Here is a 25954-nt window from a genome sequence, read left to right on the forward strand (position 1 = left end):
AGCAGCGATTTGAAGGAGGAGGAAAGGTAGCCGAGTGGGTTTCTGGGAAGGACCTTCCAGGCAGAGGGAACAGCAGGAGGGAGCGCGTCTGGCGGGGGAGTGGGTGAGGAGAGTGAGCCCCGGCAGCGGGCATTAGGGACTGCTCATGCTTCTCAAGGGCCTGGCACGTCACTGTAAGGACTCAGGCTTTTCCCGGGGAGAAATGGGGAGCTGGGCAGGGTACTGAGCAACAGAGTGACATCTCTGCTCAGAGGAGATGCCGAAAGCAGGTGGGAACTTCGTAGAAACACAGAGAGGCCGGCTGGGGCGACTCTGGTCATCCAGCAGAGACACGACGGAGGCTGTGACCTGCCGGGGACGGTGGAGGGGGTGACAAGAGGTGGGATTGGGGATCTGTCTGCAAGGCGGAGCCACCACGCGCCCCCCCCCCCCCCCCCCCCCCCCCCCCGAGCAAACCATTGCTTGCTGGAAAGATCCGGGGTGGGAGCCCTTGCCCCAGGCCCCATGCTGCCGGGGAGTCAGGGACGCCCCCGTGAGAGTGGCCCGCGGGAGGTGGAAGATTCCAGGTCTGCTGCTTTCCCAGGTAGGCTGCTAAGACTAGGGCCACACCAAAAGCGGAAAGTACCCCCCGCACCCCCTCCTTCTCCGGACGGCTTGGGGCCCATCCCAGTTCCGCTGGGTATTACCCTGGATGGCACAATGATGAGACTTCCTCCCAGTCACCTGGCCCAGCACTCGGGTTGGTTACAGAGGAAGCTGGCAGAACAGAAGTGGAGGTCCTGCCCTATCGGCCAGGATTCCACGGGGAGCTGAGGCAGGCGCGGGGGTGGGGACAGACAGCAGGGCAAGGGGCTTCTTCCCATTGGACCTCTCCAAATTTTTGCAAAATCTCTGCTTCTCTGCAATGAATCCAGCACGTAAGGAGCTCCTAACGTGTGCCTATCACCTGGGCTACGTGTTGTTTGCATACATGATGATGAGGCCGGCCTTTGGAGAAAACAGCACCGGCACTGGGCTAAGCGGATCGGGGTAGCTGAGTCCTGTTCTGCAGTTATCAGCCCCAGGAAACCTCCCAGGCCTCCGGTGCATCAACTTTTTTTTTTTTAAGTTTATTTATTTACCTTGGGGGAAAGAAAGGAAGTGCGAGAGCAGGGGAGGGACAGAGAGAGAGGGAGAGAGAGAGAATCCCAAGGAGGCTCCGCCCTTGTCAGTGAAATGACAGGGAACCCAGGAACCGTGAAATCATGACCTGAGCTGAAATCAAGAGCCAGACGCTTAACCAACTGAGCCCCCCCAGGCGCCCCTGCATCGACTCGAAAATGGGGACAGTGGAAGGCATCCAAGAGAGCTATGAGGGAGGATGAACGTGAAAATGACTTTATAAACACTGCACAAAAGCCAGGGCCCGGAACGGCAGACCCACACATGTCCAGCTAACCACAGGGCAGGACATCTTGGGGTGAGGGCATCAGACACAAATAAGGATGCCATGGGGGCCCGGCGGGGGGGGGGGGGGGTGTGAGTCACTCTGACCAAGCCAGGGACAGCGAGGGCTTCCCAGAAGAAAGGACCTTAGAGAATGGGTGGGATTCCATTCGCTCAAACAGAGAAGCAAGGGCACTCCAGGTAGAGGGACCAGGTGGGCACAGGCCGGAGGTGCAAAAATACTGCGGAGGGCTGCAGGGAGCCATGGAAGGGTATTGAGCAGGGCAGTGGCAGAATCAGATTTGCCTTTGAGGTCGCCCTGGCTCCCGGGGGTGGAATTGCTCTGGCCCGGCTGAGCAATACGGAGGCTTGAGCCAGCTGCACTCTCTAGAGGAGAGTGGAAGACATCCGTCCCCTGCCACCGTCCAGTCCGGCTCCGGGCCCCCGGGGCGGGAGAGGCAGATAGAGCTGGAAGCAGTGAGGGGGAGCCCGGGCCGCGCTGAGCCAGCTGGCTGTCCACACCCCTCCCCCAAGCCGGCCTCCTTCCCAGCCCACCCCCACCCCCTGGGAGCCGCAGACCTGTTTGTTTTCCTTGTAAAGAGGGGAGCCCTGCCCTTTGTGAGATTTCTGCTGGGGAAGGAGCAAAGCGTCTGCTGTGCCGCTGCCTGGATTTCCAGCTATTGACACAGACTTTGACAATGAAAGCAAAGGCCGGGAGAGGCCGAGACAAGGTGGCTGATGAAAACGTTCTTCCCGGGGTGGCTCAGCCCTGCCCGGGGAAGGCTGGCTGGAAAACCCGGGAAGGAGCCCTCTCGGGCAGGGCTGCAGGCCCAGTGAGAGGTGGTGCTTTGAAAACGGCTGGGGAGGGTCTGCACCCCTTCCCGGTCCGGCTGGTCCGGTGCCTGAACCCACCGCTTTTGTTGTCCAAGTCTCCCTGGCCAACCGGGGCCACTTTCGTGACTATACCTTCTTGGAGGCTCGGTTTTATTTCTAAAACAATAGTATGTCCTTTCATGGGGTTGGTGATAGGTCAGATGCCCCAAAGAACAGACTCCGGGAGGGAGCAGGGTCACAAGATAAGATACGGGACACCCAGTTAGATTTGAAGGTTGGATACACAGTAGAGGATATTTTTTTTTTTTAGTCCGAGTATGCCCCATATAATGTGGGATATACTTATACCAAAAAAACATAATTGTTGCTCAACCGAAATCCAAATTTAAATGGGCAGTCCACATGGTTTCCTTACTAAATCTGACAACTGTAGAGGGGAGAATGTTCTAATGCAGGGGGGTGGGTATCGAGGAGTCCTCTCAGTTCTCAGGGAAGCTGGTTGTAATGCTGTCACACAAAGGTCTCAGCGGACCCCCCGGGGGGTGGAGGGGGGTTGCAGGAGTGGGGGGGGGTGCTCTGGAGCTGGCCTGGTCTATTCAGAGTTACCCCAAACTGAGGCTAGGTAGGTCTCTGGGCCTTTACACTCTCATTTCCCACGCGTCATTGGATTCTGGCTTTCCTGGAGGGGGTGTGCCTGGGGGTGGGGGGCAAGGTGGCTCTGCTCTACTGAGGGCAGTTCCAGAAGGGGGACTCAGCTCAAGCACTGTCAGCACCCAGGGCTCCCTGCAGTGGGGGCTGGGAGCTTTAGTCCCGAGGGGCGTCCGGACAGCAGCCCGACACAGCGACCATGACCTGGTCATTACACACTTTGACGAGACAACTGTGTAAACCGCTTAGCCTGACACACAGGAGTCAGTGACTTCAGCATCCTCTGAAAGAGAGGCCAGGTCGCTTAGCCTGGCCTTCGAGCCTGTTAACCATTCCTGTCCAAATTACCTTTCAGGGACCCCTTCCCAAATCAGGTCTGTGGAGTTAGCATCTGGGGGCGGGGCGTGTTCCCAGTCCCCCTGATGTGTTCCCGGCCAAATCCGCTCCTGCCTTCAATTCTGCAGATCCCAACCCATGGCATTCGCTTGCCTTCTCCCTTTTCGAGGACTCCAAGAACTTTCCGATTACCACGGACCTCCGGACCGCCGGCATTCGGGCCCCTGGGGTTCCGGCTACCTTTCTTTCCGTGCCTCCCACCAACACGAGACATATTTCAGTTCTGGGAGCAGAAAATCTGGCTGTAGTTAGAAAAGCGTCCAATGGGGCGCCTGGGTGGCTCAGTCGGTTAAGCGTCCGACTTCGGCCCAGGTCATGATCTCACGCTCCGTGAGTTCGAGCCCCGCGTCAGGCTCTGTGCTGACAGCTCGGAGCCTGGAGCCTGTTTCCGATTCCGTGTCTCCCTCTCTCTCTGCCCCTCCCCCGTTCCTGCTGTCTCTCCCTGTCTCAAAAATAAACAAACGTTAAAAAAACTAAAAAAAAAAAAAAAAGAGTCCTAGCTTGGATGTCGATAAAGAGACTGGGGAGGGGGGGTCTGAGCACATGGAGACAAAGCGGTGGGTGTAGCCTCGTTCGTTGGGAATCACTCACAGGCAGGGAGAGCTTGCGGCCAACCCGTGTTATAACCTGCTTAGTCTTCACCACCACGCTGCAGGAAGGCATTACTACTAACAGCCCCATTTCACAGATGAGGAAACAGAGTCTTGGCCAACACGAGCGTCTGGCCTTCGGTTCCATAGCCAAAACACAAGAGAGTCAAGATGTCAACCCACCTCTGTCTTGATCCCTAGAGAGGAGATCCCTAGAGAGGAGCTTGATCCCTAGAGAGGAGAGGGCACCTACGCGATCTATCTGTTTATGGTCAGGCCCAGGTCATGAGTCATTGTTACTTTCAATCACTGTTCTTGTGAAACGGGCAAAACACCCCGAAAGCCCAAGGCAGCCTGAGATCGGCCCCACACGCAGGCTTGCAGGGAGAGGCAGGAGCAAACCAGCCGAGATCGCTGGTGTAGGAACCTTTCTAGCCACGTAAGCGGACAACCTTCCGGGGAAGGAATTACCATTCAAGACATCTCTTCTGGAAGGGTCAGGGGAGAAGGTTGCGGGTCTCACCCCTCACGCCCCATGCCTGCAGTCCGCAGAACCCCCTCGCCAGAACGGTTGCCTTTTTTTTTTTTTTTAATTGTGGCAAAAATCACCTAACATAAAATTGTCCACCATTTTCAAGCGTGCAGTTCAGCAGTGTTAACCATATCCACGTTGTTGTGCAACAGACCTCTAGAACTTTTTCACCTTGCAAAACTGAAAGTCGATACCTATTGAACAACTCCTCGTTCCCTCGTCCCCAGCCTCTGGTAATCACTATTCTCCTTTCTGTTTCTATGATTTTGAGTACTTTACCCACCTCACGTAAGTGGAATCATACAGAATTTGCCTTTTCGTGACTGGCTTATTTCACTTAGCATAACGTCCTCCGGTTTCATCCATATTGCAGCCTGTGACAGGATTTCCTTCTTTCTTAAGCCTGAGTGGTATTCCATTGTACGTAGAGACCCCATTTCCTTTATCCACTCATCCACAAATAGGTATTTGGGTTGCTTCCACCTCCGGGCTATCGTGAATAAGGGTGCAGGGGACACGGGGGTGCAGGTATCTCTTCGAGATCCCGCTTTCAGTGTTTTTGGGTATATACCCAGAAATAGCATTGCTGAGTCACACGGCGATTCCATTTTTGTTTAACTTCTTAAAATGTGTAATTTATTGTTGAGAAAGAGAGAGAGCGCGCGCGCACGCACACACGCATGAGCGGAGAGGGGGCAGAAAAAGCCGGGGACAGAGGATCCAAAGGGGGCTCAGTGCTGACAGCGGGGCTCGAACTCACGAACCACGTGAACATGACCCGAGCTGAAGCCAGACGCTTGACCGACTGAGCCACCCGGGCGTCCCTGATTCTATTTTTGATTTCTTGAGCAACCACTATACTTTTTTCCATACTGGCTCCATCATTTTGCACTCCCACCAACAGCGCACGAGGGTTCAAATTTTCCCACATCATCACCAACAGTTATTTCCTTCCTTCTATTTTTTATTTTTTTTTTTATAGTGGCCATCCTCACGGGGTTGAGGTACTGTCTTACTGTGGTTTTGATTTCCATTTCTTTAACGATAAACAGCGTCAAGCACCTTGTTAAACGCTCTCTGGCCGCTGGTATATCTTCTTTGGAGAAATATCTATTCAAGTCCTTGGCCCACGTTTAAGTCCCCTTATTTGCTTTTATGCCATTGCTTTGTAGGAGTTCTTGATACAGCCTGGATGTTATCCACGTAGCAGAGACACGATTCGCAAATCTTTTCTGCCATTCCATCGTTTGCCTTTTCACTCTGTTGATTGTGGCCTTCGAAGCGCAGAAGTTTTTAAGTTTGGTGTGATCCCATTTGTCTATTTTTGTTTTCGTTGCCTGTGCTTTTGGTGTCACACCCCATAAATCATGGCCAAATCCAATGTCGTGAAGTTTTTCCCCTATGTTTGCTTCTAGGAGTCTTAGGAAGAGGGCTTCCTCTTCCAGCACAGTTAAGATGCTGAAATAGGGGCGCCTGGGTGGCTCCGTCGGTTGAGCGTCTGACTTGGGCTCAGGTCATGATCTCACGGTTCGTGGGTTCGAGCCCGCGTTGGGCTCTGTGCTGACAGCTCGGAGCCTGGAGCCCCCTTCGGATTCTGTGTCTCCTTCTCTCTCTGCCCCTCCCCTGCTCACGCTCTGTCTCACTCAAAAATAAACAAACGTAATAAAAAAAATAAAAAGAAGATGGCGAAACAGATGGTCACCTCTAGAACCTCTAGCTTCAAGAATCCCTGCTGTCGTCAAGATCCAGAGCTTAGAAAGCTGGGCCACCGCCCCTCCCCTCCCCGCCCCGCCCACCACAAGGTACCCTTGACATTCATGGAGCTAGTGACTAGACACTGGACCACCGGTGCGGAGAAACTCACCGTCTCCACAAACCCGTCACCGGTCAGAAATAACTGGGGGAGCCAGAGATGGTCCCTGCCAGACATCTGCTTACCGGTCTTGCAGCTGATTGTGGAACCATATTTTTGTTCGGTGAAGGAGTCTAGAAGCGCGAGGTGAGCCCTCAGCCTGTGCAGCAAAGGAAGGCGCCCAGGAAGGAGGTTGGAATGGATGATGAGGACTTGGGGGGAGGAGGGGGAACAAGTAATAAATTAGACGATGTATCAGAAAGCGCCAGCTTCCCACTTAGCAGAGAGTGGAGCGTTATTATACGCTGCGCCCCACCAGCCATGAAGGTGCAGGGGGTTGACGGGGCAGGGTGGTGTTGGCTAGGGTGGTGCGGTGGCTGTGGGCACTGACTGCAGCAGGCAGGACGCGGCTGCCATGGAATCCCACTTCTGCCACCCAGAGTTGTGTGACTTGATTCATTCCTGGTCTCCTTTTTTTTTTTTTTTTTCCCCCTCCTCCTCTGTCAAAGGGGTGGGAAGGAGGTGGCCCAGAATAATTTGCAGCTCTCTCCTGGGCTGCCAGGCCATTTCTCACTCAGGTCAGCAAGACCTGAGTTTAAGTCTTCCTCCTAGGACATCTCACAGGAGCAAAGGGGATGCTGGCTCAGAGCGACGGGGCTCCCTGAGTATGAAGACAGCACAGGGGCTTCTGCTCTATGGCACCATCAGGACCCCCCCCTCCCCAGCACAATGGAACCCCTGCAGCCCTCCCAATGAGCAGGAGGAAATTTTGTGTCACAGCTGAGAACGTCTGGGAGGACTTTACATAGTTCAGCAATTCTAAGGCTTCTCTTTTGGCCCCGGAACCTCCCCTGTCTTTCCCCCAAACAAAACATTTTGTAGAGCCTGACCTACAAACTAGATCACAAATTGGAGCCGGTCCAATGAAAATGGTGGGAGGGGATCCCTGCGGCCCTAGGGAAATAGTTAATTCTGATTCCAGAAGGCCTAATTCGTTCAAGGCTCCCCCTTATCGGCTTGTGAGGGTGGGGGACAAACCACTTAACGCTCTCTGGCCCTCAGTCTCTTCATCTATCACACGGGGATAATTTCCCTGCTCTGTGTGTTAGGTCTGGTCTATGACTCCATAGATATGACGGTACTTTAAGATGCAAACACAGAAGTTGGTGTCGCTTTTGTTTATGTTTTCCTCCGTTCTGCAGATTTTTTACAGCGGGTTAGTAGTGAAATAGTAAGTCGGACTTCCCGACTTTCAGAATCTGAACATCAAAATGTGAACTGGTTTATCTGCTTTATTTCCTCCTTTCTTACAACTGAAGCCCCTCCCCCACCCTCCCCCTGCCCCCAGCTCTCCATGTTCCCAGAATTCCAGGGTCCACCTGCAACCTGGACCTTCACAGTCTCCAATTCCCTCTTCTCCCCGCCCCCCTTTCCTGCCCCAGCCTTCTTTGGTTGCCCCAGTGTCCCTCCTGCAGAAACCCCATTCCAGAAAGGGCACTCGCAAAGGAGCCAAAACACATGCCCTTTTAGAGGGGCAGAGCTCGACAAACATTCCCTCCCTTCTTGCACACGCGGTATTTTCCTTCTTGTACCTCCGTTTGCTCGTCTACAAATAGGGACATAGAGACCTACCTTACTTGTTAAGACTACGTGAGACAAGGTTGTCCGCGTCCCTCAGCCTCAGCGCTATTGACATTGGGAACCAGATAACCCGTTGCTGTGGGAGCTGTTCTGTGCACTGTCGGATGTTTAGAGGCATCCCCGGCCCGTGCCCGCGAGATGCCAATAGCACCCTTAACCCTGAGTGGCGACAGCCAAAGATGTCTCCAGATATTGTCCCATGTCCCCTTCGGAGCAAAAATGCTCCTAGTTAACGACCACTAGTAGGTGTGACCATATCGGGTAAGCATACTTCACTATCATTGGGTGTATGTGACCAACACATATTTATAAAATCAGCCACCGGAAGGACGTAAAGCTGAGAGCAAATTTGGAAGTGAAAATCAAAGCTGTCAGGCAGAATCCTTCTCTTCTCTCCTCCCCCCTCCCCCCCAGCATCTCCCACCCCCCTCCCCCCTCACCCCTAGCAAAGACCGGATGTGCTTGGTGAGAGTCCTACCTTAATCACCTTGGCTGACCCGGAGCACTCCCCTCCACCGGCCTGGATAATTCTTTCAGCGTGGGCCTCACCCTTGTGAAGTTGGATGCATTAATACCAGCAAAATATTTCTTAATCTCCTAAGCTTCAGCTTTGAATCGTTAAAAAGGAAAGAAAGAAACGGCCCAAATCTCTTAATTAGGACGCCCAATCACTTCGATAAATATTTACCCGCTTCCTGCATGAGGCATGGAAACCCTGGGCCATTAGTCAATAGAGGTCAGCAAAGTGCACCTTGGGAGCAGCAGGATGCGGCTCAGACTGGCTTCGGATGGAGTGTTGGAGGATGTTGCCCGTCTTATGCTTCTTTTAGAGACAGGTGAACAAATATTTCAAGCCTGCTCTGCACACCTGCCCCCAACAAAGTCCCAGGTGGACATGGGGTGGGGGTGGGGGGGGCTCATTATAAATCATTGCCTGGCTTCCTCAGCTTTCTGGAGAGAGGTGGTGGCCTCCCCTGCCCCTTGGGCCACCAAGCAAATCAAACAATCCCCCGCATTCTCCAGAGTGTCCTGGCTGAACACCTTTGTCCCTATCTGGAATTGTCCCCTTTCTTCTCCATTTAGCCACACTAAGGGCCGTGCTCTACACGTAGCTTCTCTGATGGTCAACTCCATCCTTCCAGCCAATAGTGTCTCCCTGTGTAGACTCTATTTGGCTCCTGGGGCCTGCGCACAGCCTTGAAAGTAAGTGGGAACTCTCTGGTCTTGTCTATGTCCCTAAAGCAAGGGCTTCCCTTAGATTTTGGTATCTCCAAAGGGGTCTTGCATAGGGTAGGCTTTCTGTAAATTCTCGCCACCATCGGGTGCCACTGTTCCCATTTGACAGATGTGATAACTGAGACCCTGAGAGTTTCAGGGTCTTGCCCAAGACCTTGCACATCCTCAGGCCTCCCATTGCGTTGGCTGGGGCTGCCACACGGGGAGCCTTCAGAGACAGATTTCACTGGAGCCTGAAACAGAAGTGGGGGGGGGAGGTGAAAGCAGAGGTATTAGGGAAGCGAATTCTTAGCTCCCTTCTTTAGGGACCAAAACCACCTCATCAGGTGGCAAAGCACAGAAAGGATCCAAGGAAGCAGAAAGCACCCCGGTGCAGGCTGAGGGGGAGGGGAGGGTTTCTGTTAGAACTGTTTGCTCCTCCGGGCCCCCTCTACCCACTGGAACTTCTGTCCATCCTTCTGGACAGGTCAGGTTCCACCCTTCCAGGAAGTCCTCTGAGAAGCAACCTCTTCGCAACTCCTGTTCTCCCTCAGAACCAGACTGCGTTATATATATACTTCATTGCTGTGGTTTGTCTTCTCAGAAATGCTACAGACTCCCTGGCTGTTATAGTCAGATTTCTCTGCCTGCATTCCCCCCCTCCCCCCCCAGCCCCCTGCACTGCACGCTCCCCCCTCCATCCCGCGCCTCCCCCCCCCCCCCCCACTGCCCCTCCTCCTTCCTCCACATACACACACTTCAGGGGTCCTTGGATAATAGGGAGATCCAAAGTCACTCGAGGGCTAAGGTAAAGAATGGGATTTCTAGAGAGGGAGGGAACCACCCGATGACCTCAGGAGGGCACTGGGGGAGCTCAGGGGAAGGGAGCTGGGTGTTGCCACCTGGGCGTGGTTACTGCCTGGCTTACTCCCCCCAAAGGGCTGGGATGTTAGCCCTTCCTGTCTCTGTAGCCTCCCAGAAATGAGTGGAATCACTCAAAGGTCCTACGTCACCATCACGGCCACCATGGCTAACTGTTATCGATCACTTAATGTGCCAGGTTCGGTACTAAGCACATCGCACGCATTAGCCCCATTGATCCTCAAAATAATCCTCTGAGGCAGACAGGATGGTTATCTCCACTTTACAGATGAGGAAATGGAGGCTTAGCAAGATTAAACAAGTCCCCAAGGTCACATAACCAGGACCGGCCAGAGAATCGGAAGAGGGGTTGGGAGAGCCTGGGAAGTCCCCTCGAGCTCCCTGAAATAAAATGGCTCCCCGATGAGCTCCATAGGGCCTCCCTCTGGGACTTCCTGGGGCCCTCTTGTTTCCTGTGTTGTGTCCTGAAGGCTGATCCGCATTCCCAGGAAAGCCACGCCAGTAAGGTGTGGTGGTGCATTGCCCAGGCTCAAGTCTGGCAGCCACTGAAGTGACCTTGGACAAGTCACGGTACTACGGTGTGTCAGTTGCACCCCCCCCCCCCCGGAAAATAGGAGGAAGGCTGAGAGCACCCACTTCATTCATTGTGAAAGGATTAAGCGTGTTAATATTTGTCAAGTGCTTAGAATGGTGTCTGGCCCAGCCTAAGCACTATGTAAGAGTTTGTTAAATAAATAAAAATTCTCTTTCCTCTTGCTCTATGGCAAGGTGCTTGCTTGTGGAAGAGGCCTGGGGGTGAGCGGTGCGAGGCTATGGGGGGGCGGGCAGAATTGCCTTAGCGGTGCAGCCACAAGCCAATAATCAGAGGGACCTTACAGAATCAACCAAAGAGATGGGTGAGGGAGATTTCTCTTCTCTTTGGGCAGTCCCAAGGAAAGGTCTCAAAAAAAAAAAAAAAAAAAAAAAATCAAAGCCCACGGAGGCTTTAGGGGAAGGGATTGACAGGGAAAGGTTCAAAACTCCACCCAAGGCACTGGGAGCAGTTCCTCAAATGGGAGGCCGCAGCCTGGTGGCGGACCTGAGCCAGACCTTTTAATTTCTGAGAAAGGGAGAAAACATATATTAAAACTCTCCCTGAAGTATTTGACAATCATTTTGAAAGAACCAGAGCGGCGGCTCTTGGAGCTGGCATCCAGCTGCCCACCAACCACCCTGCACCCCAAATGAGGGGTTGAGAAGACTAGGTTCTGCAAATCCAGGCCGGGCTTTCGATCTTACCCGGGTGACTTTTTTTTTTTTTTTTTAATGTGCCAGGAATTCCTCTCCCACGTGGGGTGGACTCCGAGGTACTCAATTAAGCAGCCAATGAAAAGTCAGCTCTTCGGTAGCAAATGACCCTGACACTTCTTGTAACATAAACAGTTGAAACGTTTCCAATTAGAACTGGAGACAGAGACGTTTGAACTCTTTCTCTCCACTCCCCTCCTTCTTTAAAAATAATTGTCAAGAGCTTTGGACGTGGTGTTGTATACGTGTTTTTTATTTTCTTTTCTCTTTCTCGAGCATCAAAGAAATGTATTTTTCTCCTTGGTTTTTTTTTTTTCCTAATTTGGGGGTGTCACGCGGGTGGGGGTCGAGCGGGGGGTTGCTTAAAGGGGTGCTGGCCTGGTTAGTTACCTCCCGCCCCTCTCCCAGTGCTGGGCTCCGGAGAGCTGGGCGTGACGCTGGGTAGGAGCCGGAGGCGGGCGAGCTGGGCCAGTGACCTTAGAGCCTGACCCGCAGAAAGAGCTGGTAATGAATGAAAGAGTGAATGAATAAGGAATGAATCAATGCCTCTCCTTCAGCAACTGCTTGCGCGGATCCTGCTCCCGCAAGCAAAGGAGCAGCTGAGGTTGGCTGTTGAGCTGGCTGTCCTGGATTCGAATGTCGACGCTTCTGCCCAGTTTGGGGCAAATTACCGAGTTTTCGAAGCCTCTCTTTTTTTATTTACTCTATAAAATGGGGACTAAAGGCCAGGCCGCTTCCCTAGGGCGTGAGGTGAAGAAGAGATTTCTCGCTTGGGTAGCAGTGTTCTGCCTCGTGCATAGTAAGCGCTCCAGCGCCCTAATCATTCTAGACTGCTTGGCGGGCCCTCCAGCTGGGCCCTGCAGAGGAGGCGGCGCTCTGCAAAACCCAGGCCATCAATGCAGCCGCGCGCTTCTCCAGCGTGTCCGGCCCCGCGCGGGCGCTGGGGCTCACAGGTGAACCCCACGAGAGTCGGCCCTGTGGGAGCGTCCAGGCTCGCGGGGTCCCCGGGATCGCGGACGGCGGGGCAATTGCGAAGAGCGACGCCTAGGACGGGGACAGACCTGCAGTGCTCTCCGGTCGCAATCTGCATAGACCTGACCTGGGGGCCCAGGCTAGTAGGTCGACTGCGGGCGGGCGCCGTTGGAGCCAGTCCGGAATGAGATCGGGAAAGGGAGGCCGGACAAGGCGCATCTTGAAGGCATTGTGTTTAATAAATCCGGGCGAGACGCACACCCGCTACTCCCCCACCCCTCCTCTTGGCTCCCAAATCGAGACCTGCTGTGGGATCCCCAGTTTACGGGGTCTTAAAACCCCCTTCACTTTGATTAGCAGCTTCAAAGAGCTCCTTTAAAGTTTGCCCCCTCCCCGCCCCCACCTTCCCTTTTACAGGGCACCCCTCCCCCATCACTCCTAGACTTCTGGACGACAACAACAAAACAAGACGCAGTTTGGGGGCGGGGTGGGGGTGGAGGGAATCTTCAGGTTTCCTTCTAAACATGGGCCGTAGAAATTACCTGTTTCGGGCGTGCGCAGGAGTCAGAGAACCGTGGAGTTTGGGCTTTTTTTTTTTTTTTTCTTTTTTTCCTTTTTTTCTTTTTTTTCCCCCCTTTTCGGGGTGTGTGTGTGTGTGTGTGTGTGTGTGTGTTTTACCTTTTATTATTTAAATTGATACGTTTCATTACTAGGGAGAAAAATAAAATATTCCTTTGATACACAAAATCAAATTGATATTTAGCCTCTGCTTACTTTTTTATGCATGGCTCCTTTATACCACATGGTAGTGACAGATTGTTTGAGCTGGAAGGAAAAGCCATTCAAAGCTAATTAAGCAGCCATTCCAAGCACTATTTGCAAGCGGGAGGCTCAGAAGCCTCGGCATTTGTCAGCGCTCCCCCACCCCTCGTGGTTTTGACTGACAGCTCTGGCCGCGGACTGACAGCTCCCGACCGTTTCACCAATCACTGGCGGAGGGCCTCCTCGGCGGCCTCTGATTGGTTTCCCGGGCCTTGCTAAGGGGCGTGGCCGACGGTTCCCACGTGGGGGGCAGGAGCGAGAAAGGGGCGGGGCGGGTTGGAAGCGGGTGCGCCCACCCGTGACGTAAGGGGGAGGGCAGAGAAGGGGGAGGGGAAAAGGAAGCTCCAAAGAGGAGCCATTTTGTGTCTAATGAATGCTGCGGCCAGATGCTCGCATCTGTCGACCCGGGCTTCTCTCTACCCCCCTCTTCGGTGCGCGCCGCACACGATTTATGTTTTTATTTAGGAAAATAAATAAATGAAGAGAGGAGCGCGGTTCAGGGCTGGCGGCCGGAGCGGGCGCGGGGAGGTTCAACTCCGAGGCGGGCGCTCACGTGTAACTCCCTGCGCACCGGCCTCCGAGCGCCCGCTCGCTCTCAGCTCCTCATTAAGATGCAAAGAGCGAACTCCAGATCCTAATGAGGGGAAAATATAGATCCGGGGGCGCGCGGCCGGCTCGCGCGCGCCCGCCACCGGCCCCGGGGTGCGTGCGCTTTCGCGGAGATGCCGGGGAGGGACCCGCGGGCGCCCGTTGGGCCGGTCCACCCGGCGGGGCCCGCGGGGGTCCGGGGCGCGGCCGCTCCCCCACCGCCCGTCTGCCCTGACGTAACCCCGAGCAGCAGATCGAGGCTATCCGTTTGCGGGCGGACTGGCCCCGGAGTCGAGTGGCCTGTGCGACCGCGCGGGGAGTCCCGGAGGCGCGGCGGTTGGGGGTGCGCGAGGAGCGCGCGGGGGCAGGCGAGCGTCTGCGCCTCCCGAGGCGTCGAGGCTGGCTGCCGAGACACCCACGGGCCCGCACGCGAGCCCCTCCGCAGGCTTCCGCCGACGCCGCAACACTGCCTGGAGCAGGCCGGGCAAACCGGGTCGGAACGGGGAGCTCCCCGGCCGCGGCAGGGCAGGGCCGCCTCCCCATCCCCTCCTCCGCTCCCCTGGCCCCAGCGCGCGGTGAGGAACCTCGGGAACTGGGCCGTTTGTCCGCCGGCAGCCGGCCCTTCCATCTGCGCTGCCCGCCAAGCCAGAGTTCCTCAGACTTCTAGCCGGCAGCCGCCGCACATCAAAGACGCTGTTTATTTGGCTTTCTGAAAAGAAGGACGAATGAACAAAGAAGAAAAAAAAAAAAAAAAAGCTGGGGGCCAGTGGAACGGGGAGGGAGGGCAAGAGAAGGGGTAAAGAGAGGGAGACCCTCAGTTCCCAGCAAATTTTTTAAGGCGGGAGGCAACTTTGGGACCCACCATTTTCTCAGTCCTAAATCCTGCGAAGTGAAAACATTAAAGTGACAAAGTGATTCTGTTTGTTTTATAGTATCTAATTGGGCTGCTTTGCAGACCTAATGAGATTCCGGGGAGGAATCGTTCGCCGCCACTGCAGAATAAACTGATACATTACTACCAGCCACAGGTTTCGAGGACCGTACGGCTTGTCTTTTTTTCTTTTGTTGTTATTCCTCGGGTTCCCCTGTTTCCCCCTCCCGCCAAATAATTATTTGCTAGTAGATCGTGGGAAAAAAAAAAAAGAGGCGGGAGAAAAAAAGTCTAGCAGCCCAGCACTATAATATATATCTATTTATTATATGTCTTTCGGTTAATTCCTGATCTGAGGAGCGCTGTTTTTCACTCCCATGCGAAAGTCACCAGCGGGTAGGGCCTGATTGCTACTTTTCATGCATAGTTTTAGACACAAGAGGGCATTGTGACGTCGCGCCCGGAGGCGCCCAGTCGCAGGCCGAGTCCGGTAGCCCCACGTGGGGGCCCCGCACTCCCATTGGCCAGCACCGGGCGAAGCTGCCACATTATTTTGTTACTTTTCAGTCCCTATTTGGAACTGCTCTCGCGGCAGTTCAGACCTCGTGCTCGTCCCCCTCGCCTGTCTGTGTGTGGTATCCGCAGGTCCCGGGCACTTTTTTGGGTGTGTGTGCGTGTGTGTGTGTGTGCGTGTGTGTGTGTTTGGGGTGTGTGTGTGTTGGGGGGTTTTTCGGGCGCGGAGAGAAGAGCCAGGCCGAGGGGAAGGAAGGAAGCCGCAGAGCTCCCCGGTCTCGGGCTGCGCTCTCTCCTGCCTGTGCGCTCCGAGGCGGCGGTGGCGGCGCCGAGCGCTCCTCGCTGGGGACGCGGCGCTCAAGCTGGGAGCAGCGAGGACCCCTTTGCGGAGGCTTCCTGTGCCCGCTGGAGTTAGGATGCCAGGGCAGCTGATTTGCACCTACTGAGCCTGGAGTTTCCTCCTCGGCCCTGGGAAGGGCTTGCAGCGGCGGCGGCGGCGGCGGCGGCGGCGGCAGTAGCAGACGGAACAGCAGGCTCTCCTCTCCGAGGGGGGGCGTCTAAGCGCCCGCGCCGGGCTCCCGCCCTCACCCTCCGGCGCTCCTGCGGCCCCCAGCCGCCACCTGGGTGCTAGCCGCCTTCCTCTTCTCCCCGAGCGCCGCCTCTGGGATCGGACCCGCGCGCCCCGGATGCTGGGGCTGCCTCGGCGCGCCCCCCTCTCGGCGCGACTCGCCGAGTGATCCGGAGGGGGTCCGCAGTCGCCCCAGGAGGAGACCCCGGCCTCGGGACCCCGCGCCTGAGCCACCGGGGAGACGACGATGTCCGCGCTGTCCCCGGCCCTGACGCGCTCCACGCAGCGGGGGGAAGGCGGCCGGCCGCAGACCGCCGAGCCCTAGGCGCACAAAGCCCGCGTCCGCCGCCCGGCCTCGGCGCCCGCCGACGACTTTGCCGCCTGCTCCGCAGCTCTTTGTCTCCACTTGGGGCGGGCGCCCGACTCTGGGATTTCGCTGCGAGAGCGGGCTGGGGGGGCCGGGGGCGAGCACTCGGTTTCCCGGCCGCCCCCCGCTCGGGCTTGGCTCCCCCCTTCCCCGCACCTCCCCGGCCCGAGCTCTCGGCGCTTCCACGCTCTCGGAATCACGACCCCTCCCTGCCATGTATCCGCAAGGCAGACATCCGGTGAGTAATTGCAACTCGGTTTATTTAAGCATCTATCATGGCAGGGTAAACGAGGCAGTTTATCTGGCACCTCCATTTTGCTTGTTGCTACCTTTATGGTGTGTGCGTGCGTGTGTGTGTGTGTGTGTGTGTGTGAGTGCGCGCGCGCGCGCGCTCACACAAAGGGGATGGGGATGGGGGGGCGCCGTGGAGAGAGGAGGTTAATTCCGCCCGAGTGGCGTTGGGGGGGTTGCCTGTGTTCCAGCGGAACTGTTTGTTTTCACGCTGCCCCCCGCCTCCCCCGCTCCCTCTCCCCAATCTCCCAACTCACCCGGCTATGTTCCAGTGCCGGTCTTACTTGGGAAGGGAGCCCCTTCGTGCAAGGGATGAGCCCCGCCGCCAATGGGGAAGGATTGGGGCGCCCCCCCCACCCCACCCCGTCGGGCGGCTGAGAAACTTGCTGGGAAGGCTCTGGGCTGTGAGGGTGGCCTCCCGGGTTGGGCCGGAGGAGCCGGGGGAAGCCGCGGAGGGGCTGGGGCCGCCCGGAGCCCAGTCTGACGCCCCCGCCCCCTCCCCTGTCTCGTCCTCGCGGGCTCCAGGCTCCCCATCAACCCGGGCAGCCGGGATTTAAATTCACGGTGGCTGAGTCTTGTGACAGGATCAAAGACGAATTCCAGTTCCTGCAAGCTCAATATCACAGGTAAGGCCGGTGGGGGCCTCCCCGGGGCCGGCGGGAAGGGGCGTCCCCGCCGCGGCTCCTGCCACCCCCCGCGGGGACGGAGGGGGCTCCCGACCCGGGGCGGCCGGGCAGCCGGGGCCTCCGCCTTTTGTTTCCCCTTTCCGAGCGCGGCGCCTTAACCCTTGGCTGCCCGCAGCCTCCCGGCACCCTGGGCCGCCGGCGGGGTGAGGGTCGGGGTCGCGGCGGGCCCGCTCCGGGGGTCGCGAGCCGCGTTCTCCACCCCCCTCCCTCCCCCCGCCCCGGCCCCCGCGGCCCTGAGCAGTCCACGCGCTCGGCCGTGGAAGTTTCAAGTTGTGTCTCTCCCTCCCCCGCGGCGAGGACGCGAACCCCCTCCGCCCCGGGGCTGCGGGGTGACAGGGGTCCCCCAAGGGGCGGAGGGGGGGGGCGTTCAGGAAGTGGCAAAGCGGTTCTCAGAGGCCCTGACGTTGGGGCCTCGGAGGAGGCAGTGCGGGCCCCGGGCCTGAGCCGGCTCCTCCTGCCCTCGCAGCCTCAAAGTGGAGTACGACAAGTTGGCGAACGAGAAGACCGAGATGCAGCGCCATTACGTGATGGTGAGAGGCGGCCGCGGGCCGGGGCCAGGGCGGGCCCGGGGCGGGGGTCTGGGGGACCCTGCAGCCGAGTCCCCGGCCAGCCGCCGGGCAGCCCTGCGAGCCGGGGTTATCCGAGTGTGCCCCCGACCCGCCACTACCGCCCCCCCCGCCCCCCCCCCCCCGCCCCCTTAGCCCGGGCCACTTGGAGGAGGGTGGGTGAGAGGAGGGGCCGAAAGGGAAACCCAAATCCCGGCGGGGCGCTTTTGCGCTACCTTCGTGCCCCTTTAGTTTGTGGCCTGAAGGTTTCCCAGAGGGACTGGTGGCCCCTGTCTTGGCTAGTAAGATAGGACTGGATCAGCTCACGTCTGGGTGGGATAACATCTCTGTTAGGGACCTCCGGGGAGTGTTGGGAAACTTTGCTGCCTTGCAGCCCTGGGATCTAGCCAGAGTGGGACAGGAGCCCTCTCCGCCTATCCCCTGCACGCGCCCCCCCCCCCCCACTTCGTTCCCCACGGTTTTGTGAGAGCGGAGGAGCCTTTCAAAGCTCTCTGCCTCCACTCCCCTCCCTCAGCAGGGATACCCCAGCCTCGTCAGCCTTGGCGCAGTAGGGTAGACTCTCTTCCCTCTCCCAGTGTCTGTTGCCCTGAGTTTCCATCTTCTGTTTGTTGAGAGGACATGGGAGGCACTTAAGCGCCCTCCCTGCACTGCTTTCCACATAAGAGGCCTTTGACACATTGCTAAATAACTCTCAGAGGACAAGAGGGGCCCAGCGTACACACGATTCCCTGTTGAACCCGAACCTTGTATAAACAGGATATATGGCCCACGAGGTGCTTGTGGAAGGGAGGGAGGGCCCAGCTTCTCTTACTGCTGCATCGATAATGTTCTGTAGAGACGAGAGCCACATTCACCCCTGGTCAGCCCTTCAACCCCCCTATAGCGGGCTTTGGGGTTTGATTTGAACTACTTCGTTAGCAGATGTACCCTAAAAGTGTGATTTGGCCAGAAACCTGGCCCCAAAGCTGATTTTGGAAAGTGAACAGATGACTGGGGGTTGCCTGTTAATGGCAATTCTTTTTGCTTTTAGTACTATGAGATGTCCTATGGCTTGAACATCGAAATGCACAAGCAGGTAAGTGCTTTTCTTCTCGAAATCTACCTACCGGTTAAAAACCTAATAAATGGGTTTCTTATGGCCCCTGCCCTTTGAAAAGGAGCCTCGTCTTCTGTTCCCCCTCCCTCTCCTTGAAGAGCACGCGGATCCGGTCTCTGAAATGCAGGGTCTGAGGCGTTGCTGATTTCTTGGGCATGAGTTTTTGGCACCTGAGCTTGTGAAATTAGCCCTGGTCTTGGATCTTGGTTTAAAGGAGCGGAGGAAACGTTGTGCCTTCAGGATCTGCTTTACAAACTCCTGAAACCCAGAGGGGGCTAGCTGGCTGCTTTTAAGTGTTTTAATATAAAATTCTCAAGGGGAAATGCAGGAGGGGTGTGTGTGTGTGTGCGCGCGTGCGCGTGTGCGCGCGTGTGTGCCTGCGCGTAACAATTTGATGTTCTGCCTTGATAAGATTAAATTTCAAGAGTCTTTAAAGCCAGGCTGAGCTGGCAAAATTTAAGGGAACAAGCCACTAACTGCTTAAAAATACGAAGCCAGGATGAAATATAGCCCTCATGTCTTACGTTTGCGAGGTGAAGTAACTTGCCCAGGGCTGCCTCGCCAGGACCTCGGAGGTGGCTGGTAGTTGGGCTCAGCTTTGAAATCCTGAAGTCAAACCAGTTTAGCCAGTGTGGTGTTGTTTAATGGATATGTAAACTACCTCGCATTGTCACTCTCTTAATAACAGTATACCTCAAACCGAGCAAATACAAACAGCCTTTATCTCAGTGCATATCAGTAACTAGTCCCGGGTGCTAGGCTGGGCTGTGGGAGAGGCCTGTTTGTGTATTTGTGTTCCAAGGAGAGGCTGTCTGTAATTTGGCTTGGCCAGCGATTAGAAGTGACTTGGCACGAATAAATGGCGCAGGCCGGTTGTTCTTTTTAACAATTGGTGTTCTTGAAATCTCAGAAGACTGTTGACTCACTCTAGCCTTTGGTGACCGTGACTTGAATGGATTTGCTGCCCTAAATGAACAGTCGCTGACGGGGGGTTTAAAATCTGCTCTTGAAGGGGGCAGGGTCTGGGGCAGGTGAGAAGGGCAGGTGACCCTGAAATGCCTGTCCCTTGCGGCCTGCTCCGGTGGCTTCCTATAAAGCCTTTTGAATCTGTGGTTTCCTTTCTGTCCTGGAGGAGCCCCAGTGTTGGGTGAAGGGCAGCCGGAAAGGGGCCTGAGTTTACTGGGCAATGTGGGAAGCCAGTTTGTGGCTTCCTGAGGGATTAGCATAGGAAGGCTACCAAGTTTTCACTTCTTAACCCACAGAAATCACAAGCAGCCACGGCTTTGTATATTGAGATGTTTCTCTTGGGCAGAATGGACTGGAGGCGGGTGCTGCCCAACTTTAGGTGGGACTGAACGCATGGAGTGGACGTCGGGTGTTCAGGGACCCTTGGGGTGTTAGGCAAGGGGCCACCTTCTCCCTTTCTCTACCTCCTCTTTTTTCTCTCTTTTCTTTTTTCCCTCGGTGCTTAGTATCTTGGGTGTGTTTAAAGAGGGTAATTGCACCCAGGTTTAAAATTTATAGCAGCAGTTATTCTAAGAGCTTCATAATTAAGGCGTAATATGTCGTTGCATGTTGAGGTCTGCATGGGTGGTGTTCCCCGTGTCTGTGAGTGGTTGGTTCTCTGGCACGAGTCCACCTTGGCTGGTGGAGCAAAGGTGTTCCCGGAGTCCTGGGGAGACTCTGAACTCAGGAAGAGTTAACCGCCTTAACGCATGTGGTGGTGGGGTTTGCACAAAGAGCAGCTGTGTGCATCTGGGGCTTCTGGCTATTCCCCAGACAGGGTTCTCAGGGGGAGAATGCCTGAGGTTTGGCAACACGGTCCCATTTAATCCTCTCAGCTGCTAGAGGCAGGCAGACGGAGCGTTGGCACCCTTTGTACAGGCGGGGAAACTGAGGCTTCAGGGAGGCCTGTAGCGCAGGGCTGGGACTCCAGTCCAGGCCTCTGGATTCTCGAAATGGGTGCTTCACCCTGCCTGCTAGTCACCTCTGCCCTACAGCCAGCTCCCCTTTGCTTTCCCAGCACGAATGAGTGGTGCCTTCTGGTGCCTTCGCTGGGTTTATGGCAATCTCTGGAGTTGGGTGAAATCGCCCGGAGGCTGTGGAGGAACAAAGAGGCAGGGAGGTGAAGAAACTAACCTGCAACCCTGACCTAATGGGGCTGGCCACTCCCTAGGCTTGCCGGGGTTCTGCAGAAGAAAACCCAGCCACTAATTGTAGTGTGGGTCTCGGGTGCATTTGGCGGATGGTGGTTAGGCCTGAGCAAACAAGTTTATCAGCTGACCTGTTTAGCGGTTGACTGGTGTTTTATCTGCACACACCATCAAGTGACTGGAGCGCTTGAATTATTCATGCAGTGTCCTGCCCTCTAGACTTGACTGTACGTGTGATTACATCTGCCTGGAACAAACAGGCTGGATTCTTCGTCTTTAAGCTCAGGGGTGGGGGCGGGGACTGTCTGTACCTTTATGTAATAGGTGATCTCCAGAGCTGGCACTTTGGAAAGCGTGGGGGTCCTCCGCCTGCTCGCTCACATGCACCCCGCCCCCCCCTTCACCGCCACCACCACCACCGCCACCGCTTTTTTAAAAAAAAAAAAAAAAAAAAAGGTCTTAATTGCTGTCTCTGGGAAATGCCTATTAGTTGGGAACCTCGGGGTCTGCCCGATAGGCCCTGGGTATTGACAGGGGGGAGCTGATGAGGTGCGTCCAGCCCGTTTTTTTATTTTACCGAGAGGTTAAGCTCACTGTGGCTGGCTCCTGCTGGCTGTTTCCCTGTATCCTTCTCGTTCTTCTTTCAAGCTGTCAAATCCCACAGAAGTAATAAATGGTTTCTCCTCCTACGCCTCTGCCTACCTCCCTAATTATGGCAAAGCAAAGATTACAGAATCACGGGCCTGGCCTGAGCTTTCAAGGGGTCACCCACCTCCTCTAAGCCCCTGCTTCCAGGCAGAATGTCAAGGGTGATTCAGGGAGGCCAGGGAGGCGATGATGGCTGGCCAGCTCATTGATTCCTGTCCTGTCCCTGCCGAGGCTCTCCAGTGCCAACAAAGCCAGCTTCGAAAGGAGCGCCCCAGAGCACCTGTTGGCTGTGGGGTTTGAGGCACGAGAAGCTGGGTCAGGCCGTCTTCACCCTCCCCCGGTGAGCACTGAGGTTTCAAAAGAGAACTTGAGACATTTGGACTTTGGGGCAGCGCTATGCCAACCCTTTTTACTGTCACCCTTTTTCTATAAACCCAGAGGAGCAACCCTTCCTCCAAGTTTCTCTTGGCATCCTGAAACGGGGGGGGGGGGGAGCCCTCTGGCTTCTTATGCAAACCATTCCAGGTTGCAGATGAGGAAACTGAGGCCAGGGAGGGGAGCTGAGATGCCCAGTTACCCAGTCCCGCATTAGTGCTGGGGCTGCTAATGCAACCTTTTGTCCCGAGCCCAGGTCTCTGTTTAGCAAGACTCCAGAGGTGAGGTGTATTTGTTTACTAACCGATAGCACTCTGTGGCTTTAATTGTCATTGCAGCTCTCTGCATTATGTCAAGAGGCTAAGGCGACACCTGCGAACCTGGCAATACCAAAGTACAAAGTACCCCATTTCGGGTTGTATAACCATATCAGCTGGGTGCTTTTTGCCCACCGTCCTCTTCTGAATTGCCAGCTATTTGCGCATCTAATGATTTGATGTGCGTAATAATAAACCCAGTGCGGAACTAGCGACCCCAGAGGTCAGGTTCATGGGTGAGGTAAAGTGGTAAGGCCTGTGACCTTTTTACCCAAGGATACAGAAAGCCACGGGCTGTGGCCGGGAACACGGGGCTGAAGAAGGAGATGGGAGATCTCCGTTTGTCCCCTCCCTCTCATCACCTAAGTAACTAGGGGCTTGGCTTGAAGATGTCCGGGTACAAGTTGAAGTTTGGGGACCATCAGTGTTGAAGGCCGGGTGGCCAGAGGGAGCCAGCAGGTGGCGAGGTTACAAAGACCCTGCCCAGGAGTGCCTGTTTGTGGGGTGCATCTGGGTTGAGCTAAGAAGAGTTCCGGAGTAGCGGGGGTGGGGGGGGGTGGTGGGGGGGTGTTGCTGGCATCCAGGCACTCCTCCTAGGCCCTGGTTTCCACCTCACCTTTCCCGGCTGGTCACTCTTGCTGAGGAGAGAGTCTTTCTCCAGTCACTTAGCTCCTCTCACTGCGCGGAGGGCCTGCCATGGTCAGCTTTGGGGGTCTGCCGAGCTCAAAGCCCCCTGCCCCCTGTCCCGTGCACCTGCGAGGAGCTCCCGCCCCAGACTGCCTTCCACCCTAGCCTTCTCTGGACCCCCGTTCTTCACTGCTGCTGTTGGTATACGGAGTGAGATTCGTGTGCTCTTTTGCTTCTCACACGCTTGATCATTGGGATGGCCTCGGCTCATCCGAGGAAACTGAGCCTGACTCTTCCTTCTTTCCATGAACTCTTCTGGACCAGGGGCCCCCGGAGGGCACGGAGCTCTTTTTCTCCTTGGGTTCCTCCTCCTCCACTTAGTATAGAGAGGGTCTGGTCTGTGTCAGAGGCCCTCGGTTTCCGTTCCGCTGTAGGAGTGAGCTCCCTTTTCCCTCCTGCGTGGGAAACTGCTTTCCTATCCCTATCCGTTTGCACAAAATCCTGGGACACTTGGGACCAAAAGGTAGTCAAGGCCAAACCTCAGTGGGGTTTCCCGCCCGCGATCTGGCCTGCATGGCGCCCTTTCCATCTCCTTTTTTGGTGGCCACGGAGGAAGCCCCTCTGCTGGGGTCTCTTACGGGCGCCTGGCACGTAACAGGTGCTCAGCAAACACGCTGGTTTACCTTTACTCAGGATTACTGGGGTCATCAGGGGGTGGGATTCTGGTTCCCTGAGCTCTGGGAGTAGGAAGTGAGGGTTTTAATTGTGGGTTGGCTACCAGCTCTGCAGGCTTCCTCCTACGGCTCTCGGCATCCAGTTTCTTCATCAGTAGAATGAGGGGGTTGGAGCCCATCCAAAACGGTTATTAGGGGCCTGGGATGTGCTGGGTGTGGGCCGGGGCTGGTTACACAGCCGAATCAGACACCATTCCCTCCGCTGGGGAGTTGGCATCTAAATAAGTCATGGCAGTGCAGTGAGGTAAGTGCTGATACGGCCCCAGTGTCACAGGAGGAGTACCCAGGACAGAACAGCTTATGCTTCCCCGGAAAGGGGGAGGGGAAGGGGGGTGGGGGGGGGCACAGAAGACTACACCGAAGGGCTGTTAACTGAGCCGAGACTTAGAGGGAGGGCAGGGGTTTATGAGGCAGAAGCCAGCAGAAAGCCAGCCTGGGGGGAGGAGGGGGAGGACGCTGCTCCTCAATCTGGGTGGCAACCGCTCTTGGAAAGGCAATCGGAAGCACCATCCACAAGCTGGAACGGTGGGGGGGGGGGGGGGGCGGGGCTCCACTTGGGGAGCCAGGCGAGGTGGTGACATTTTGCAGCAAAGTGATCTCCAAGGCCTCTCTGCTCTCACACTCCCGACTCCGTGGCTCCCTCTGTCCCCATATGGCTCTGCGGGGCTGGCCCGCGGCCATCCGGGCCCCCCCCCCCCACCCCGGGCGGCGTTGGGGGGAGTGGGGGGTGGGGGATGGGGACGCCCCGCGCTGGCGGAGGGAGCGGGAGGGCCTCCCGGTGCCTCCTTCTCCACCCCCACATGCCAGTTTGAACTTTCTTCCCCAAAGTGGCATTGTCTCCTTGCTCGTGTTGGTAATTCTGTAATGACTGGTTCTGACCCGCCCCTCCCCCATATTTAATTCTCATCAGCCAGCTCTCTCCACTTTGCTATTAATGATAGCAGCCAGCAAAATAGCTTTCAACATGCCATTGACAGTCTGGTTTAAGAGAGCACTTGAAGTAGTGCTAGACAGCTGAAAGCACCCATAATTGTGTACCAGAGTGAGAACTGCGTGCTCAAGGGCCTTGTTTTTATATGCTTAAAGGGACAATATCTTGTTTTCAACAAATGCTCTCTGCGACTCCCGGGCCAAGATGCTTGCTTTCTCGCTCTCTCTCACTCTCTTGCTTTTCTCTCCCGGCTTTTTCTTTTCTGGCTCTCGCCTTAACACGGTAAAGTGTTCCCCCTCCGGTGGGGGCCGGGGAGAAACTTAGGGCAGGGGGGGGATTTCCTGCCTGAGCCTAAGAAAGGACTGTAGGGTGGGCTGGTTGTTGTAAGCCGGCATCCACTGCAGACAGGAGCACCCCCTACCCCCCCCCCCCCCCCCCGCCCCCGGCGGGGGCGAGGGGGGGGGGCGGGGAGAGCTTCTTAGGACTTGGCCTTTCTGGAGTTTCTGGAGGAATGGATGGGAGGGCTGTTCTCACCCGGTGTTGTTGTGGAGTTCTTTTGTTTGTAGTCAGCCTGAGGGTGGGGCCCAGCTGTCACTGAATGTTTAGGCTAAGGCCACCTTTGTGGGGACTGAGGGGGAGGGCTCCACTTACTGGAGAGGCAGATCCCGGACCTGGGACCTCGAAGGCCCTTTCAGCTCAGGTTCTGGAGGCTGTTCACTGTGCGGGGGGGCTCCCCTCTGGAAAGCATGAGGGTGGGGAGGGGAGGGTCTTATTCTCAAGTGGAGGTTCATGCGGGGTTTAGGGGTTTATGAGCCAGGAGACCCTTTAACTCAGCCCTGGAGATTTGCCTGAGAACAAACACCTCCCTCCCCTTCACCCCAGCCGACTCTGAAGAAGCAACACAACCCTTCTCTGAAGAAGCAACACAACCCTTCGGGAAGAGGTTCCCCTGTCCCCGCTGTCACCAAAGCTCCCCTTCACCAATGGCATCCTTTGAAGGGTGAAAAGAGAGCTTGGGAACGACCAGGGCTGGGAGCATGGACGGACTTGGCTTTTGTGTCGAAAGGGGGCCTCTTCCTTTCCACCCACCGAGTGAGGGACACAGACCGGGGTCTGGGGGCCTGGGGCAGCTGCCGCCACCACCACTAAGTAACCTCAGGAGAAGACCTTTATGGAGGACAGACTTTGAAAATTTTGTTCTTCCACATATCATAATTATGATAACATCGACTTCTGGTGTTTCCGAAGCACTTGATTGTTTACAAAGCAGCGAAGACATTTTCATCTCAGGAACCTAAAATGACAGGCATTTGGGCGTCGGACAAACAAAGGGCAGGACAGTAGCCTCAGAGTGCGGGGTGTGAAAATGACCTGTATACATCCAGGGCACTAGAGGGCTGTGTTCATAAACTGGACGGGGCGGCAGGGGCAGGGGCTGGCTGTGTGTGTGGAAGGATGATGCCAGGAGTTCCCCAAGGGATAGGACCATTTTGTATTCACTGAGGCCCCCTGAGCCCTGCGTGGTGC

General features: G+C 56.0%; 1 protein-coding gene across 8 annotated transcripts in view; it reads left to right on the forward strand.

The window, feature by feature from the left end:
* Positions 1-15110: 15110 nt before the first annotated feature.
* TLE3 (TLE family member 3, transcriptional corepressor) overlaps positions 15111-25954 on the forward strand; it is a 48984-nt gene continuing 38140 nt past the window's right edge. For 6 of the 8 annotated variants that reach the window (XM_047862044.1, XM_047862047.1, XM_047862048.1 and 3 more), the window contains exons 1-4: positions 15112-16241; positions 16820-16920; positions 17447-17510; positions 18577-18621. In XM_047862044.1, the coding sequence (XP_047718000.1) occupies positions 16218-16241; positions 16820-16920; positions 17447-17510; positions 18577-18621 (234 nt within the window). In that variant the 5' untranslated portion in view covers positions 15112-16217. Of the gene's footprint in view, positions 16242-16819; positions 16921-17446; positions 17511-18576; positions 18622-25954 lie in introns of all 8 variants that reach the window. The other 2 variants (XM_047862043.1, XM_047862045.1) reach the window with 1 other exon arrangement.

Source organism: Prionailurus viverrinus, chromosome B3 (genome assembly GCF_022837055.1).
Source record: "Prionailurus viverrinus isolate Anna chromosome B3, UM_Priviv_1.0, whole genome shotgun sequence".
NCBI lineage: Eukaryota > Metazoa > Chordata > Mammalia > Carnivora > Felidae > Prionailurus > Prionailurus viverrinus.